The sequence below is a fragment of the Excalfactoria chinensis genome, unplaced genomic scaffold (assembly GCF_039878825.1).
Source record: "Excalfactoria chinensis isolate bCotChi1 unplaced genomic scaffold, bCotChi1.hap2 Scaffold_332, whole genome shotgun sequence".
Taxonomy (NCBI): Eukaryota; Metazoa; Chordata; class Aves; order Galliformes; family Phasianidae; genus Excalfactoria; species Excalfactoria chinensis.
The window spans coordinates 16,030-29,988 of NW_027315620.1; the positions used below are offsets into that span (position 1 = coordinate 16,030).

A 13,959-nucleotide genomic window follows, 5' to 3' on the forward strand; every position below is an offset into this window, starting at 1 on the left:
TACCCCACATACCCCATATACCCCATATTCCCCATATACCCCATATAACCCCATATACCCCATATAACCCCATATAACCCTATATACCCCATATAACATATAACCCTATATACATCCCATACACTACAGCAGTTACAGCAGGGCTGTATCCGTGACCCCGCGGTGCTCAGCCCCACACACACCCCATATACCCCATATAACCCCATATACCCCATATACACCACATACCCCACATACCCAATGTACCCCATATACCCCATAGTCCCCATATAGCCCATATACCCCATATACCCCATATAACCCTATATACCCCATATAACATATAACCCCATATACCCCATATACTACAGCAGTTCCAGCAGGGCTGTATCCGTGACCCCGCGGTGCTCAGCCCCACACACACGGTTCGGGATGTGCTGGAGCTGCAGCGGCTGCGGGGCTGTAAGGGGGTCCCGGTGACACAGAGTGGGACCATCGGGGGGCGCCTGCAGGGCATCGTCACACACAGGGATATAGACTTCATGGCCGAGGGGCAGCACGGGACTCCATTGGGACAGGTGGGATTGGGGGTGGGATTGGGATTAGGGTTGGGATTGGGATTAAGGATTAGGGGATGGGATTGGGATTGGGATTAGGGGATGGGATTAAGGGTTGAGTTGGGATTGGGATTAGGGATTGGGATTAAGGATTAGGATTTAGATTGGGGTTCGGATTAGGATTGGGATTAGGGATTGGGATTGGGATTAGGAATAGGGAATGGGATTGGGGTTGTGATTGGGATTGGGGATGGGATTGAGTTGGGATTGGGATTGAGTTGGGATTGGGATTAAGGATTAGAATTGGGATTGGGGTTCGGGTTAGGATTGGGATTGGGATTAGGGATTGGGATTGGGATTGAGTTGGGATTGGGATTGGGATTGGGGTTGGGATTGGGATTAAGGATTTGGGATTGGGGTTGGGATTGAGTTGGGATTGGGATTGGGATTGGGGTTAGGGTTGGGAGTATGGTATTGGGATTGGGATTGGGATTAGGAATGGGATTATGGTATTGGGATTGGGATTAAGGATTAGGGATTGGGATTGGGGTTGGGATTGGGATTAAGGATTAGGGATTGGGATTGGGTTTAAGATTAGGGATTGGGGTTGGGGTTGGGATTAAGATTAGGGGTTGGGATTAGGGATGAGGATTGGGATTATGGGTTGGGATTGGGTTTAGGGATTGGGATTAAGGATTAGAGATTGGGATTAAGGCTTGGGATTAAGGATTCGGGGTTGGGATTGGGATTAAGATTGGCCTTAAGGATTGAGTTGGGATTGGGATTATGGACTGGGATTGGGATTATGGATTAGGGATTGGGAATAGGTCTTGGGATTACGGATTAGGGGTTGGGATTGGGAATAGGGATTGGGATTGGGATTAGGGTTGGGATTAGGGTGGGTATGGGGGCACCTGCAGGGCATCGTCACACACAGGGACATCGACTTCATGGCCGAGGGGCAGCACGGGACTCCACTGGGACAGGTGGGATTGGGGGTGGGATTAGGGGATGGGATTGGGGTTGGGATTGGGATTAGGATTAGGGATTAGGGATTAGGAATTAATTAGGGGTTAGGGATTGGGATTAGGGATTTGTATTAGGAATTAGGGATTAGGATTAGGGATTTGTAATAGGGATTAGGGATTAGGAATTAGGGATTAGAAATTAGGGATTAGGATTAGGGATTAGGGATTAAGGATTAGGGATTAGGAAGTAGGGATTAGAAATTAGGGATTAGAGATTAGGATTAGGGATTTGTATTAGGGATTAGGAATTAGGGATTAGAGATTAGGGATTAGGATTAGGGATTTGTATTAGGGATTAGGGATTGGGATTGGGGTTGGAGCTGGGGTTGGGATTAAGGATTAGGGATTGGGATTGTGTTTGGGATTGGGGTTGGGGTTGGGATTGGGATTAAGACTAGGGATTGGGATTGGGATTTGGCATTGGGATTAAGGACGGGGATTGGGATTACGGGATGGGATTCGGTTTAGGGATTGTTGATTAAGGATTAGGGATTGGGATTAAGGTTAGGGTTGGGATTAGGGATTGGGTTTGGGATTGGGATTAAGGGTTGGGATTGGGACTAGGGTTTGGGATTGGGATTAGGATTGGGATTAGGGTGGGTATGGGGGCGCCTGCAGGGCATCGTCACACACAGGGACATTGACTTCATGGCCGAGGGACAGCACGGGACTCCATTGGGACAGGTGGGATTGGGGTTGGGATTAGGGGATGGGATTAGGATTGGGATTGGGATTATGGTATTGGGATTGGGATTAAGTATTAGGGGATGGGATTGGGGTTGGGATTATGGATTAGGGGATGGGATTAAGGATTGAGTTGGGATTGGGATTAGGGATTGGGATTAAGGATTAGGATTGGGATTGGGATTCGGATTAGGATTGGGTTGGGATTGGGATTAGGGGATGGGATTGGGATTGGGATTAGGGGATGGGATTGGGATTGGGATTGGGATTGGGGTTGGGATTAGGGTTGGGATTGAGTTGGGATTGGGACTGGGATTGGTGTTGGGATTGGGATTAGGATTGGGATTGGGATTGGAATTGGGATTGGGATTGGGATTGAGTTGGGATTGGGATTGGGATTAGGATTGGGATTGGGATTGGGGTTGGGATTGAGTTGGGATTGGAATTGGGATTGGAATTGGGATTGGGATTGGGATTAGGATTGGGATTGGGATTGGGATTGAGTTGTGATTGGAATTGGGATTAGATTTGGGATTAGGGGTTGGGATTAAGGATTAGGGGCTGTGACTGGGTTTAGGTCTGGGATTAATGATTAGGGGTTGGGATTAGGGTGGGTTTGGGGGCGCCTGCAGGGCATCGTCACACACAGGGATATAGACTTCATGGCCGAGGGGCAGCACGGGACTCCACTGGGACAGGTGGGATTGGGATTGGGGTTGGGATTAAGGATTAGGGGTTGGGATTAGGGTTGGGATTAGGGGATGGGATTGGGATTGGGATTAAGGATTAGGGGATGGTATTGGGGTTGGGATTAAGGATTAGGGGATGGGATTGGGATTGGGATTAAGGATTAGGGGATGGGATTGGGATTAAGGATTTGGGATTGGGATTAGGATTATGGTATTGGGATTGGGATTAGGATTATGGTATTGGGATTGGGATTATGGTATTGGGATTGGGATTAAGGATTAGGGATTGGGATTGGGGTTGGGATTGGGATTAAGGATTAGGGATTGGGATTGGGGTTGGGATTGGGATTAAGGATTAGGGATTGGGATTGTGTTTAAGATTAGGGATTGGGGTTGGGGTTGGGATTAAGATTAGGGGTTGGGATTAGGGATGAGGATTGGGATTATGGGTTGGGATTGGGTTTAGGGATTGGGATTAAGGATTAGAGATTGGGATTAAGTCTTGGGATTAAGGATTAGGGGTTGGGATTGGGATGAGGATTGGGTTTAAAGATTGAGTTGGGATTGGGATTATGGACTGGGATTGGGATTATGGATTAGGGATTGGGAATAGGTCTTGGGATTACGGATTAGGGGTTGGGATTGGGAATAGGGATTGGGATTAGGATTGGTCTTAGGATTGGGATTAGGGTGGGTATGGGGGCGCCTGCAGGGCATCGTCACACACAGGGACATCGACTTCATGGCCGAGGGGCAGCACGGGACTCCATTGGGACAGGTGGGATTGGGATTGGGATTAGGATTAGGGGATGGGATTGGGATTGGGATTATGGCTGGGATTAGGTGTTGGGAATGGGGATTGGGATTTGGGATTAGGATTAGGATTGGGGTTGAGATTGGGATTAGGGTTGGGATTGGGATTGGGATTACAGTTGGGATTATGGTATAGGTATTGGGGCTGGGATTGGGATTAGGGATTGGGTTAAGGATTAAGGATTAGGGATTGGGGTTGGGATTGGGATTAAGGATTAGGGATTGGGATTATGACTAGGGTTGGTATTGGGATTAGGATTTTGGTTGGTATTGGGATTGGGACTAGGATTGGGATTGGGATTAGGGATTAGGGTTGGGATTGGGGTTGGGATTGGGATTGGGATTAGGATTGGGATTAGGATTGGGATTGGGGTTGGGATTGGGGTTGGGATTGGGATTGGGATTAGGATTGGGATTAGGATTGGGATTGGGGTTGGGGTTGGGATTGGGGTTGGGATTGGGATTAGGATTGGGATTGGGATTAGGATTGGGGTTGGGATTGGGATTGGGATTGGGATTGGGATTGGGATTTGGATTAGGATTGGGTTGGGATTGGGATTAGGGATTGGGATTGGGATTGAGTTGGGATTGGGATTGGGATTGGGATTGGGGTTGGGATTGGGGTTGGTATTGGGATTGGAATTGGGATTGGGATTGGGATTGGGATTGGGATTAGGGGATGGGATTGGGGTTGGGATTGGGATTGGGATTAGGGGATGGGGTTGGGATTGAGTTGGGATTGGGATTGGGATTGAGATTGGGGTTGGGATGAAGCATTAGGGGATGGGATTGGGATTGGGATTAGGGGATGGGATTGGGGTTGGGATTGGGATTGGGGTTGGGATTAAGGATTGGGATTGGGATTAGGATTAGTGATTGGGATTGGAATTAGGATTAGGTATTGAGGTTGGGATTGGGATTGGGAATGAGATTGGGATTAGGGATTGGGATTGGGATTAAGGATAAGGGGTTGCGATTAAGGATTAGGGGTTGGGGTTATGGATTGGGTTGCGATTATGGACTAGGGGTTGGGATTAAGGATTAGGGATTGGGATTGGGATTAGATTTGGGATTGGGATTGGGATTAAGGATTAGGGACTAGGATTGGGATTAGATTTGGGATTGGGATTGGGATTGGGATTAAGGATTAGGGGATGGGATTGGGGTTGGGATTGGGATTGGGATTTGGATGCCATGGGATGGGATGGGATTGGGATTGAGGTTGGGATTGGGGTTGGGATTGGGATTAGGGGATGGGGTTGGGATTGGGATTGGGATTTGGGATTGGGATTAGGATTGGGATTGTTATTAGGAATTGGGATTGGGATTGGGATTAGGGTTGGGATTGGGATTGGGATTAAGGATTAAGGATTGGGATTGGGATTAAGGATTGGGATTGGGATTAAGGATTGGGATTGGGATTAAAGATTAGGGATTGGGATTGGGATTAGGGGTTGGGATTAGGGGTTGGGATTAAGGATTAGGGGTTGGGATTGGTGTCTGGGATTGGGATTAAGGATTAGGGATTGGGATTGGGATTAAGGGTTGGGATTGGGGTTGTGATTGGCTGTGTCTGTTCGTTGCTGCGCCGTGATTGGCTGTCGGTGCCGTCAGGTGATGACGAAGCGCGAGGAGCTGGTGGTGGCCCCGGCTGGTGTCACCATCCAGGAGGCCAACGCCATCCTGCAGCGCAGCAAGAAGGGTGAGCCCCACTGACACACACTGACCCCATTGCCCCCATTACCCCCATTACCCCATTACCCATTACCCCATTAACCCATTACCCCATAACCCCCCATTACCCCATTACCCCATTACCCCCATTACCCCCCATTACCCCATTACCCCATTACCCCATTACCCCAATCCCCCCATTACCCCCATTACCCCCCATTACCCCATTACCCCATTACCCCATTACCCCATTACCCCCATTACCCCCATCACCCCCATTACCCCCATTACCCCATTACCCCCATGTCCCCTTTTACCCCCTATTACCCCCTATTACCCCCTATCACACCTCATTGTCCCCTTTATCCCCTATTACCCCATTGTCCCCCTATATCCCCTGTATCCCTTATATCCCCTATTGCCTCCATTACCCCCTATATTCCCTATATTCTCTATTGCCCCATTGCCTCCTATACCCCCTATACCCCCTATACCCCTTATACCCCCTATACCCCCTATACCCCCTGTGCCCCGTATACCCCCTATACCCCCTATATCCCCTATACCCCCTATATTCCCTGTTGCCCCATTGCCCCCTATACTCCCTATACCCCCTATACCCCCTATATCCCCTATATCCCCTATACCCCCTGTACCCCCTATATCCCCTATATGCCCCTATATCCCCTATACCCCCTATACCCCCTATACCCCCTATACCCCCTATATCCCCTATATCCCCTATACCCCCTACACCCCCTATATCCCCTATATCCCCTATATCCCCTGTCCCCCCTATATCCTCTATATCCCCTATATCCCCTATACCTCCTATATCCCCTGTATCCCCTATTTCCCCTATATCCCCTATATCCCCTATTGCCCTCATTGTCCGCTATATCTCCTATACCCCCTATACCCCCTATATCCCCTATATCCCCTATTCCCCCTATGCCCCCTATATCCCCTATACCTCCTATATCCCCTATATCCCCTATACCCCCTATATCCCCTATATGCCCCTATACCCTCTATACCCCGTATACCCCCTATACCCCCTATAACCCCTATACCCCCTATACCCCCTATATCCCCTATATCCCCTATATGCCCCTATACCCCCTATACCCCCTATACCCCCTATATCCCCTATACCTCCTATATCCCCTATATCCCCTATACCCTCTATATCCCCTATATCCCCTATATGCCCCTATACCCCCATTACCCCCATTACCCCCATTACCCCCATTACCCCCATTACCCCCATTATCCCATTACCCCCATTACCCCATTACCCCTATTACCCCATTACCCCCATTACCCCATCACCCCCATTACCCCCATTACCCCATTACCCCCATGTCCCCTTTTACCCCCTATTACCCCCTATTACCCCCTATCACACCTCATTGTCCCCTTTATCCCCTATTACCCCATTGTCCCCCTATATCCCCTGTATCCCTTATATCCCCTATTGCCTCCATTACCCCCTATATTCCCTATATTCTCTATTGTCCCATTGCCTCCTATACCCCCTATACCCCCTATACCCCTTATACCCCCTATACCCCCTATACCCCCTGTGCCCCCTATACCCCCTATACCCCCTATATCCCCTATACCCCCTATATCCCCTGTTGCCCCATTGCCCCCTATACTCCCTATACCCCCTATACTCCCTATACCCCCTATACCCCCTATACCCCCTATATCCCCTATACCCCCTATATCCCCTATACCCCCTACACCCCCTATATCCCCTATATCCCCTATATCCCCTGTCCCCCCTATATCCTCTATATCCCCTATATCCCCTATACCTCCTATATCCCCTGTATCCCCTATTTCCCCTATATCCCCTATATCCCCTATTGCCCTCATTGTCCGCTATATCTCCTATACCCCCTATACCCCCTATATCCCCTATATCCCCTATTCCCCCTATGCCCCCTATATCCCCTATACCTCCTATATCCCCTATATCCCCTATACCCCCTATATCCCCTATATGCCCCTATACCCTCTATACCCCGTATACCCCCTATACCCCCTATACCCCCTATGCCCCCTATACCCCCTATATCCCCTATATGCCCCTATACCCTCTATACCCCGTATACCCCCTATACCCCCTATATCCCCTATACCTCCTATATCCCCTATATCCCCTATACCCTCTATATCCCCTATATCCCCTATATGCCCCTATACCCCCATTACCCCCATTACCCCATTACCCCCATTACCCCCATTACCCCCATTACCCCTATTACCCCCCATTACCCCCATTACCCCATTACCCCCATCACCCCCATTACCCCATTACCCCCATGTCCCCTATTACCCCCTATTACCCGCTATCACATCTCATTGTCCCATATATCCCCTATTACCCCATTGTCCCCCTATATCCCCTGTATCCCTTATATCCCCTATTGCCCCCATTGCCCCCTATATCCCCTATGTCCTCTATTGCCCCATTGCCCCCCTATTTCCCTTATATCTCCTATATCCCCTACATCCCCTATTACCCCATTGTCCCCCTATATCCCCTGTATCCCTTATATCCCCTATTGCCTCCATTGCCCCCTATATCCCCTATATTCTCTATTGCCCCATTGCCTCCTATATCCCCTATATCCCCTATATCCCCTATATCCCCTATATCCCCTATATCCCCTGTTGCCCCATTGCCCCCTATACTCCCTATCCCCCCTATACCCCCTATATCCCCTATACCCCCTATATCCCCTGTATCCCCTGTATCCCCTATATCCCCTATATCCCTTATATCCCCTATTGCCCCCATTGCCCCCCTATATCCTATATATCCTCTATTACCCCATTGCCCCCCTATATCTCCTATATCCCTTATTACCCCCATTGCCCCCTATACCCCCTATATCCCCTATACCCCCTATACCCCCTATACCCCCTATACCCCCTATACCCCCTATATCCCCTATACCCCCTATACCCCCTATACCCCCTATACCCCCTATACCCCCTATATCCCCTATACCCCCTATACCCCCTATACCCCCTATATCCCCTATACCCCCTATATCCCCTATATCCCCTTTATCCCCTATATCCCCTATATCCCTTATATCCCCTATTGCCCCATTGCCCCCCTATATCCCCTATTGCCCCATTGCCCCCTATATCCCCTATATCCCCTATACCCCCTATACCCCCTATACCCCCTATACCTCCTATACCTCCTATATCCCCTATCTGCCCCTATACCCCCTATACCCCCTATATCCCCTATATCCCCCATTGTGGCATTGCCCCCTATATCCCCTATTGCCCTCCATTACCCCCATTACCCCATTACCCCCTATACCCCCATTACCCCATTACCCCCATTACCCCATTACCCCCTATTACCCCATTACCCCCATTACCCCCATTACCCCCATCACCCCCATTACCCCCATGTTCCCTATTACCCCCTATTACCCCCTATCTCACCTCATTTTCCCCTATATCCTCTATTGCCCCATTGCCCCCTATATCCCCTATATCCTCTATTCCCCCATTGCCCCCCTATATCCTCTATATCCCCTATTGCCCCATTGCCCCCCTATATCCCCCATTGCGGCATTGCCCCCTATATCCCCTATATCCCCTATACCCCCCTATACCCCCTATACCCACTATACCTCCTATACCTCCTATATCCCCTATCTGCCCCTATACCCCCTATATCCCCTATATCCCCCGTTGTGGCATTGCCCCCTATATCCCCTATTGCCCTCCATTGACCCCATTACCCCCATCACCCCCATTACCCCATTACCCCCATTACCCCTATTACCCCATTGCCCCCTATACCCCCATTACCCCCATTACCCCATTACCCCCTATACCCCCATTACCCCCATTACCCCCATTACCCCATTACCCCCTATACCCCCATTACCCCCATTACCCCATTACCCCCTATACCCCCATTACCCCCATTACCCCCATTACCCCATTACCCCCATCACCCCCATTACCCCATTACCCCCATTACCCCATTACCCCATTACCCCATTACCCCCTATTACCCCCATTACCCCATCACCCCCATCACCCCCATTTCCCCTATTACCCCATTACCCCCCATTCCCCTCATTACCCTATTGCCCCCATTACCCCCATTACCCCATTAACCCCATTGACCCCATGTCCCCCATTACCCTCTATTGCCCCCATTACCCGCTATATCCCCTATATCCCCCATTACCCCTATTCCTCCCTATTACCCCCATTGCCCCCCATGTTCCCCATTACCCCCATTACCCCTATCTCCCCCATTCCCCCTATTGCCCCCTATATCCCCTATTGCCTCATTACCCCCCATTACCCCCATTACCCCATTACCCACATTACCCCATTACCCCATTACCCCATTACCCCCATTACCCCATTACCCCATTACCCCCATCACCCCCATTACCCCCATGTTCCCTATTACCCCCTATTACCCCCTATCACACCTCATTTTCCCCTATATCCTCTATTGCCCCATTGCCCCCAATATCCCTTATATCCCCTATTGCCCCCATTGCCCCCCTATATCCTCTATATCCCCTATTGCCCCATTGCCCCCCTATATCCCCCATTGCGGCATTGCCCCCTATATCCCCTATACCCCCCATTACCCCCCATTACCCCATTACCCCCATTACCCCCATCACCCCCATTACCCCATTACCCCATTACCCCCTATACCCCCTATATCCCCTATATCCTCCATTACCCCATTACCCCCATTACCCCCATTACCCCCATTACCCCCATTACCCCCTATACCCCCTATACCCCCTATACCCCCTATATCCCCCATTACCCCCATTACCCCCCATTACAGGCCAGCTCCCATTGGTGAACAGCCGTGACGAGCTGGTTGCGGTGATGTCCCGCTCCGACCTCCGGAAGTGCCGCCGTTACGGCGCCTCGTCACGTGACCACAGGGAGCGGCTGCGCTGCGGGGCCGCCATCTTGGCCAGCAGCAGCGAGAACAAGAGGCTGCAGATGGTGGCGGAGGCCGGGGCTGACCTGGTAGTGCTGGTAGGGAATGGGGTCATGGGGGGGCATGGGGTTAATGGAGGTCATGGGGTTATATGGGGTCATGGGGTTAATGGGGTATATGGGGTTATATGGGGTCATGGGGTTATAAGGGTTATATGGGGTCATGGGGGTCATGGGGTTAATGGAGGTCATGGGGTTATAAGGGTTATATGGGGTCATGGGGGTCATGGGGTTAATGGAGGTCATGGGGTTATAAGGGTTATATGGGGTCATGGGGGTCATGGGGTTAATGGAGGTCATGGGGTTATAAGGGTTATATGGGGTCATGGGGGTCATGGGGTTAATGGAGGTCATGGGGTTATAAGGGTTATATGGGGTCATGGGGGTCATGGGGTTAATGGAGGTCATGGGGGTTAATGGGGTTAATGAAGGTCATGGGGTTATATGGGGTCAAGAGGGTTTATGGGGATATATGGGGTCATATAGGGTCATGGGGGTATATGGGGTCATGGGGTTATATGGGGTCATATGGGGTCATGGGGTTAATGGAGGTCATGGGGTTATATGGGGTCATGGGGTTATATGGGGTCATATGGGGTCATGGGGTTAATGGAGGTCATGGGGTTATATGGGGTTATATGCGGTCATATGGGGTTATATGGGGTTATATGGGGTCATATGGGGTTATATGGGGTTATATGGGGTCATATGGGGTTATATGGGGTTATATGGGGTCATGTGGGGTCATGGGGTTATATGGGGTTATATGGGGTTATAAGGGTTATATGGGGTTATATGGGGTTATATGAGGTTGTATGGGGTTATATGGGGTTATATGGGGTATATGGGGTATGTGGGGTTATATGGGGTTATATGGGGTCATGGGGTTATATGGGGTTATATGGGGTCATGGGGTTATATGGGGTCATATGGGGTCATGGGGGTATATGGGGTTATATGGGGTCATATGGGGTCATATAGGGTCATGGCAGTATATGGGGTCATAGGGGTTAATGGGGTTAGTAGGGTCATGGGGGTATATGGGGTTATATGGGGTATATGGGGGTATATGGGGTCATGGGGGTATATGAGGTTGTATGGTGTTATATGGGGTTATATGGGGTCATATAGGGTCATGGGGGTATATGGGGTAATATGGGATTATATTGGGTCATGTGGTTAATGGGGTATATGGGGTTATATGGGGTCATGGGGTCATGTGGGGTCATGGGGGTTAATGGGGTTAATGAAGGTCATGGGGTTATATGGGGTTATAAGGGTTATATGGGGTTATATGGGGTTATATGGGGTTATATGGGGTCATATGGGGTTAAGGGGGTATATGGGGTCATGGGGGTTAGTGGGGTTAGTAGGGTCATGGGGGTATATAGGGTTATATGGGGTTATATGGGGTCATGGGGTCATATGGGGTCATATGGGGTCATGGGGGTATATGGGGTTATATGGGGTTATAAGGGGTCATATAGGGTCATGGGGTCATATGGGGTCATATGGGGTCATGGGGTTAATGGAGGTCATGGGGTTATATGGGGTTATATGGGGTCATGGGGTCATGTGGGGTCATATGGGGTTATTGGAGGTCATGGGGTTATATGGGGTCATGGGGTCATGGGGTCATATGGGGTCATATAGGGTCATGGGGTTAATGGAGGTCATGGGGTTATATGGGGTTAGTGGGGTCATGGGGTTATATGGGGTCATATGGGGTCATGGGGTTATATGGGGTAATGGGGTCATGGGGTTATATGGGGTCATGGGGTTATATGGGGTTATATGGGGTTGTATGGGGTCATGGGGTTAATGGAGGTCATGGGGTTATATGGGGTCATATGGGGTCATGGGGTTAATGGAGGTCATGGGGTTATATGGGGTTATATGCGGTCATATGGGGTTATATGGGGTTATATGGGGTCATGGGGTTAATGGAGGTCATGGGGTTATATGGGGTCATGGGGGTATATGGGGTCATATGGAGTTATATAGGGTTATATGGGGTTATAAGGGTTATATGGGGTATATGGGGTCATGGGGGTTAATGGGGTTAGTAGGGTCATGGCAGTATATAGGGTTATATGGGGTTATATGGGGTTATATGGGGTTATATGGGGGTATATGGGGTTATATGGGGGTATATGGGGTCATATAGGGTCATGGGGTTATATGGGGTTATATGGAGTCATGGGGGTATATGGGGTTATATGGGGTTATAAGGGTTATATGGGGTTATATGGGGTTATATGGGGTTATATGGGGTCATGGGGTTATATGGGGTCATATGGGGTCATGGGGTTAATGGAGGTCATGGGGTTATATGGGGTCATATGGGGTCATGGGGGTAATGGGGTTATATGGGGTCATATAGGGTCATGGTGTTATATGGGGTTATATGGGGTCATATAGGGTCATGGGGGTATATGGGGTAATATGGGGTTATATGGGGTCATGGGGTCATATGGGGTTATATGGGGTCATGGGGGTATATGGGGTTATATGGGGTTATATGGGGTCATATAGGGTCATGGGGTTATATGGGGTTATATGGAGTCATGGGGGTATATGGGGTTATATGGGGTTATAAGGGTTATATGGGGTTATATGGGGTTATATGGGGTTATATGGGGTTGTATGGGGTTATATGGGGTCATGGGGGTATATGGGGTTATATGGGGTCATATGGGATCATGGGGTTAATGGAGGTCATGGGGTTATATGGGGTCATATGGGGTCATAGGGGTTAATGGAGGTCATGGGGTCATGGGGGTTAATGGGGTATATGGGGTTATATGGGGTCATGGGGTCATATGGGGTTATATGGGGTCATGGGGCTATATGGGGTTATATGGGGTCATGGGGTTAATGGAGGTCATGGGGTTATATGGGGTTATATGGGGTTATATGGGGTTATATGGGGTTATATGGGGTCATAGAGGGTCATGGAGTTATATGGGGTCATGGGTATATATGGGTATATGGAGGTCATGGGGTTAATGGGGTTATATGGGGTCATGGGGTTATATGGGGGTATATGGGGTCATGGGGGTATATGGGCTCGTAGGGTTATATGGGGTCATATGGGGTCATGGGGTTGTATGGGGTTAATGGAGGTCATGGGGTTATATGGGGTCAAGAGGGTTTATGGGGTTATATGGGGTTATATGGGGTCATGGCGTTAATGGGGTATATGGGGTTAATGGAGGTCATGGGGTTATATGGGATCGTAGGGTTATATGGGGTCATATGGGGTCATGGGGGTATATGGAGTTATATGGGGTTATATGGGGTCATATAGGGTCATGGGGTTATATGGCGTTATATGGAGTCATGGGGGTATATGGGGTTATATGGGGTTATAAGGGTTATATGGGGTTATATGGGGTTATATGGGGTTATATGGGGTTATATGGGGTCATGGGGTCATGTGGGGTCATATGGGGTTATTGGAGGTCATGGGGTTATATGGGGTCATGGGGTCATGGGGTCATATGG

At 49.6% G+C, this 13,959-nt stretch overlaps 1 protein-coding gene across 1 annotated transcript in view; it reads left to right on the forward strand.

The window, feature by feature from the left end:
- LOC140264888 (inosine-5'-monophosphate dehydrogenase 1-like) overlaps positions 1–13,959 on the forward strand; it is a gene marked incomplete at its 5' end in the record, with an annotated part of 61,731 nt that overhangs the window by 15,876 nt on the left and 31,896 nt on the right. Inside the window, 3 exons of the mRNA XM_072360785.1 lie at positions 351–557; positions 5,365–5,452; positions 10,292–10,491. Of these exons, the coding sequence (XP_072216886.1) occupies positions 351–557; positions 5,365–5,452; positions 10,292–10,491 (495 nt within the window). The remainder of the gene's footprint in view (positions 1–350; positions 558–5,364; positions 5,453–10,291; positions 10,492–13,959) is intronic.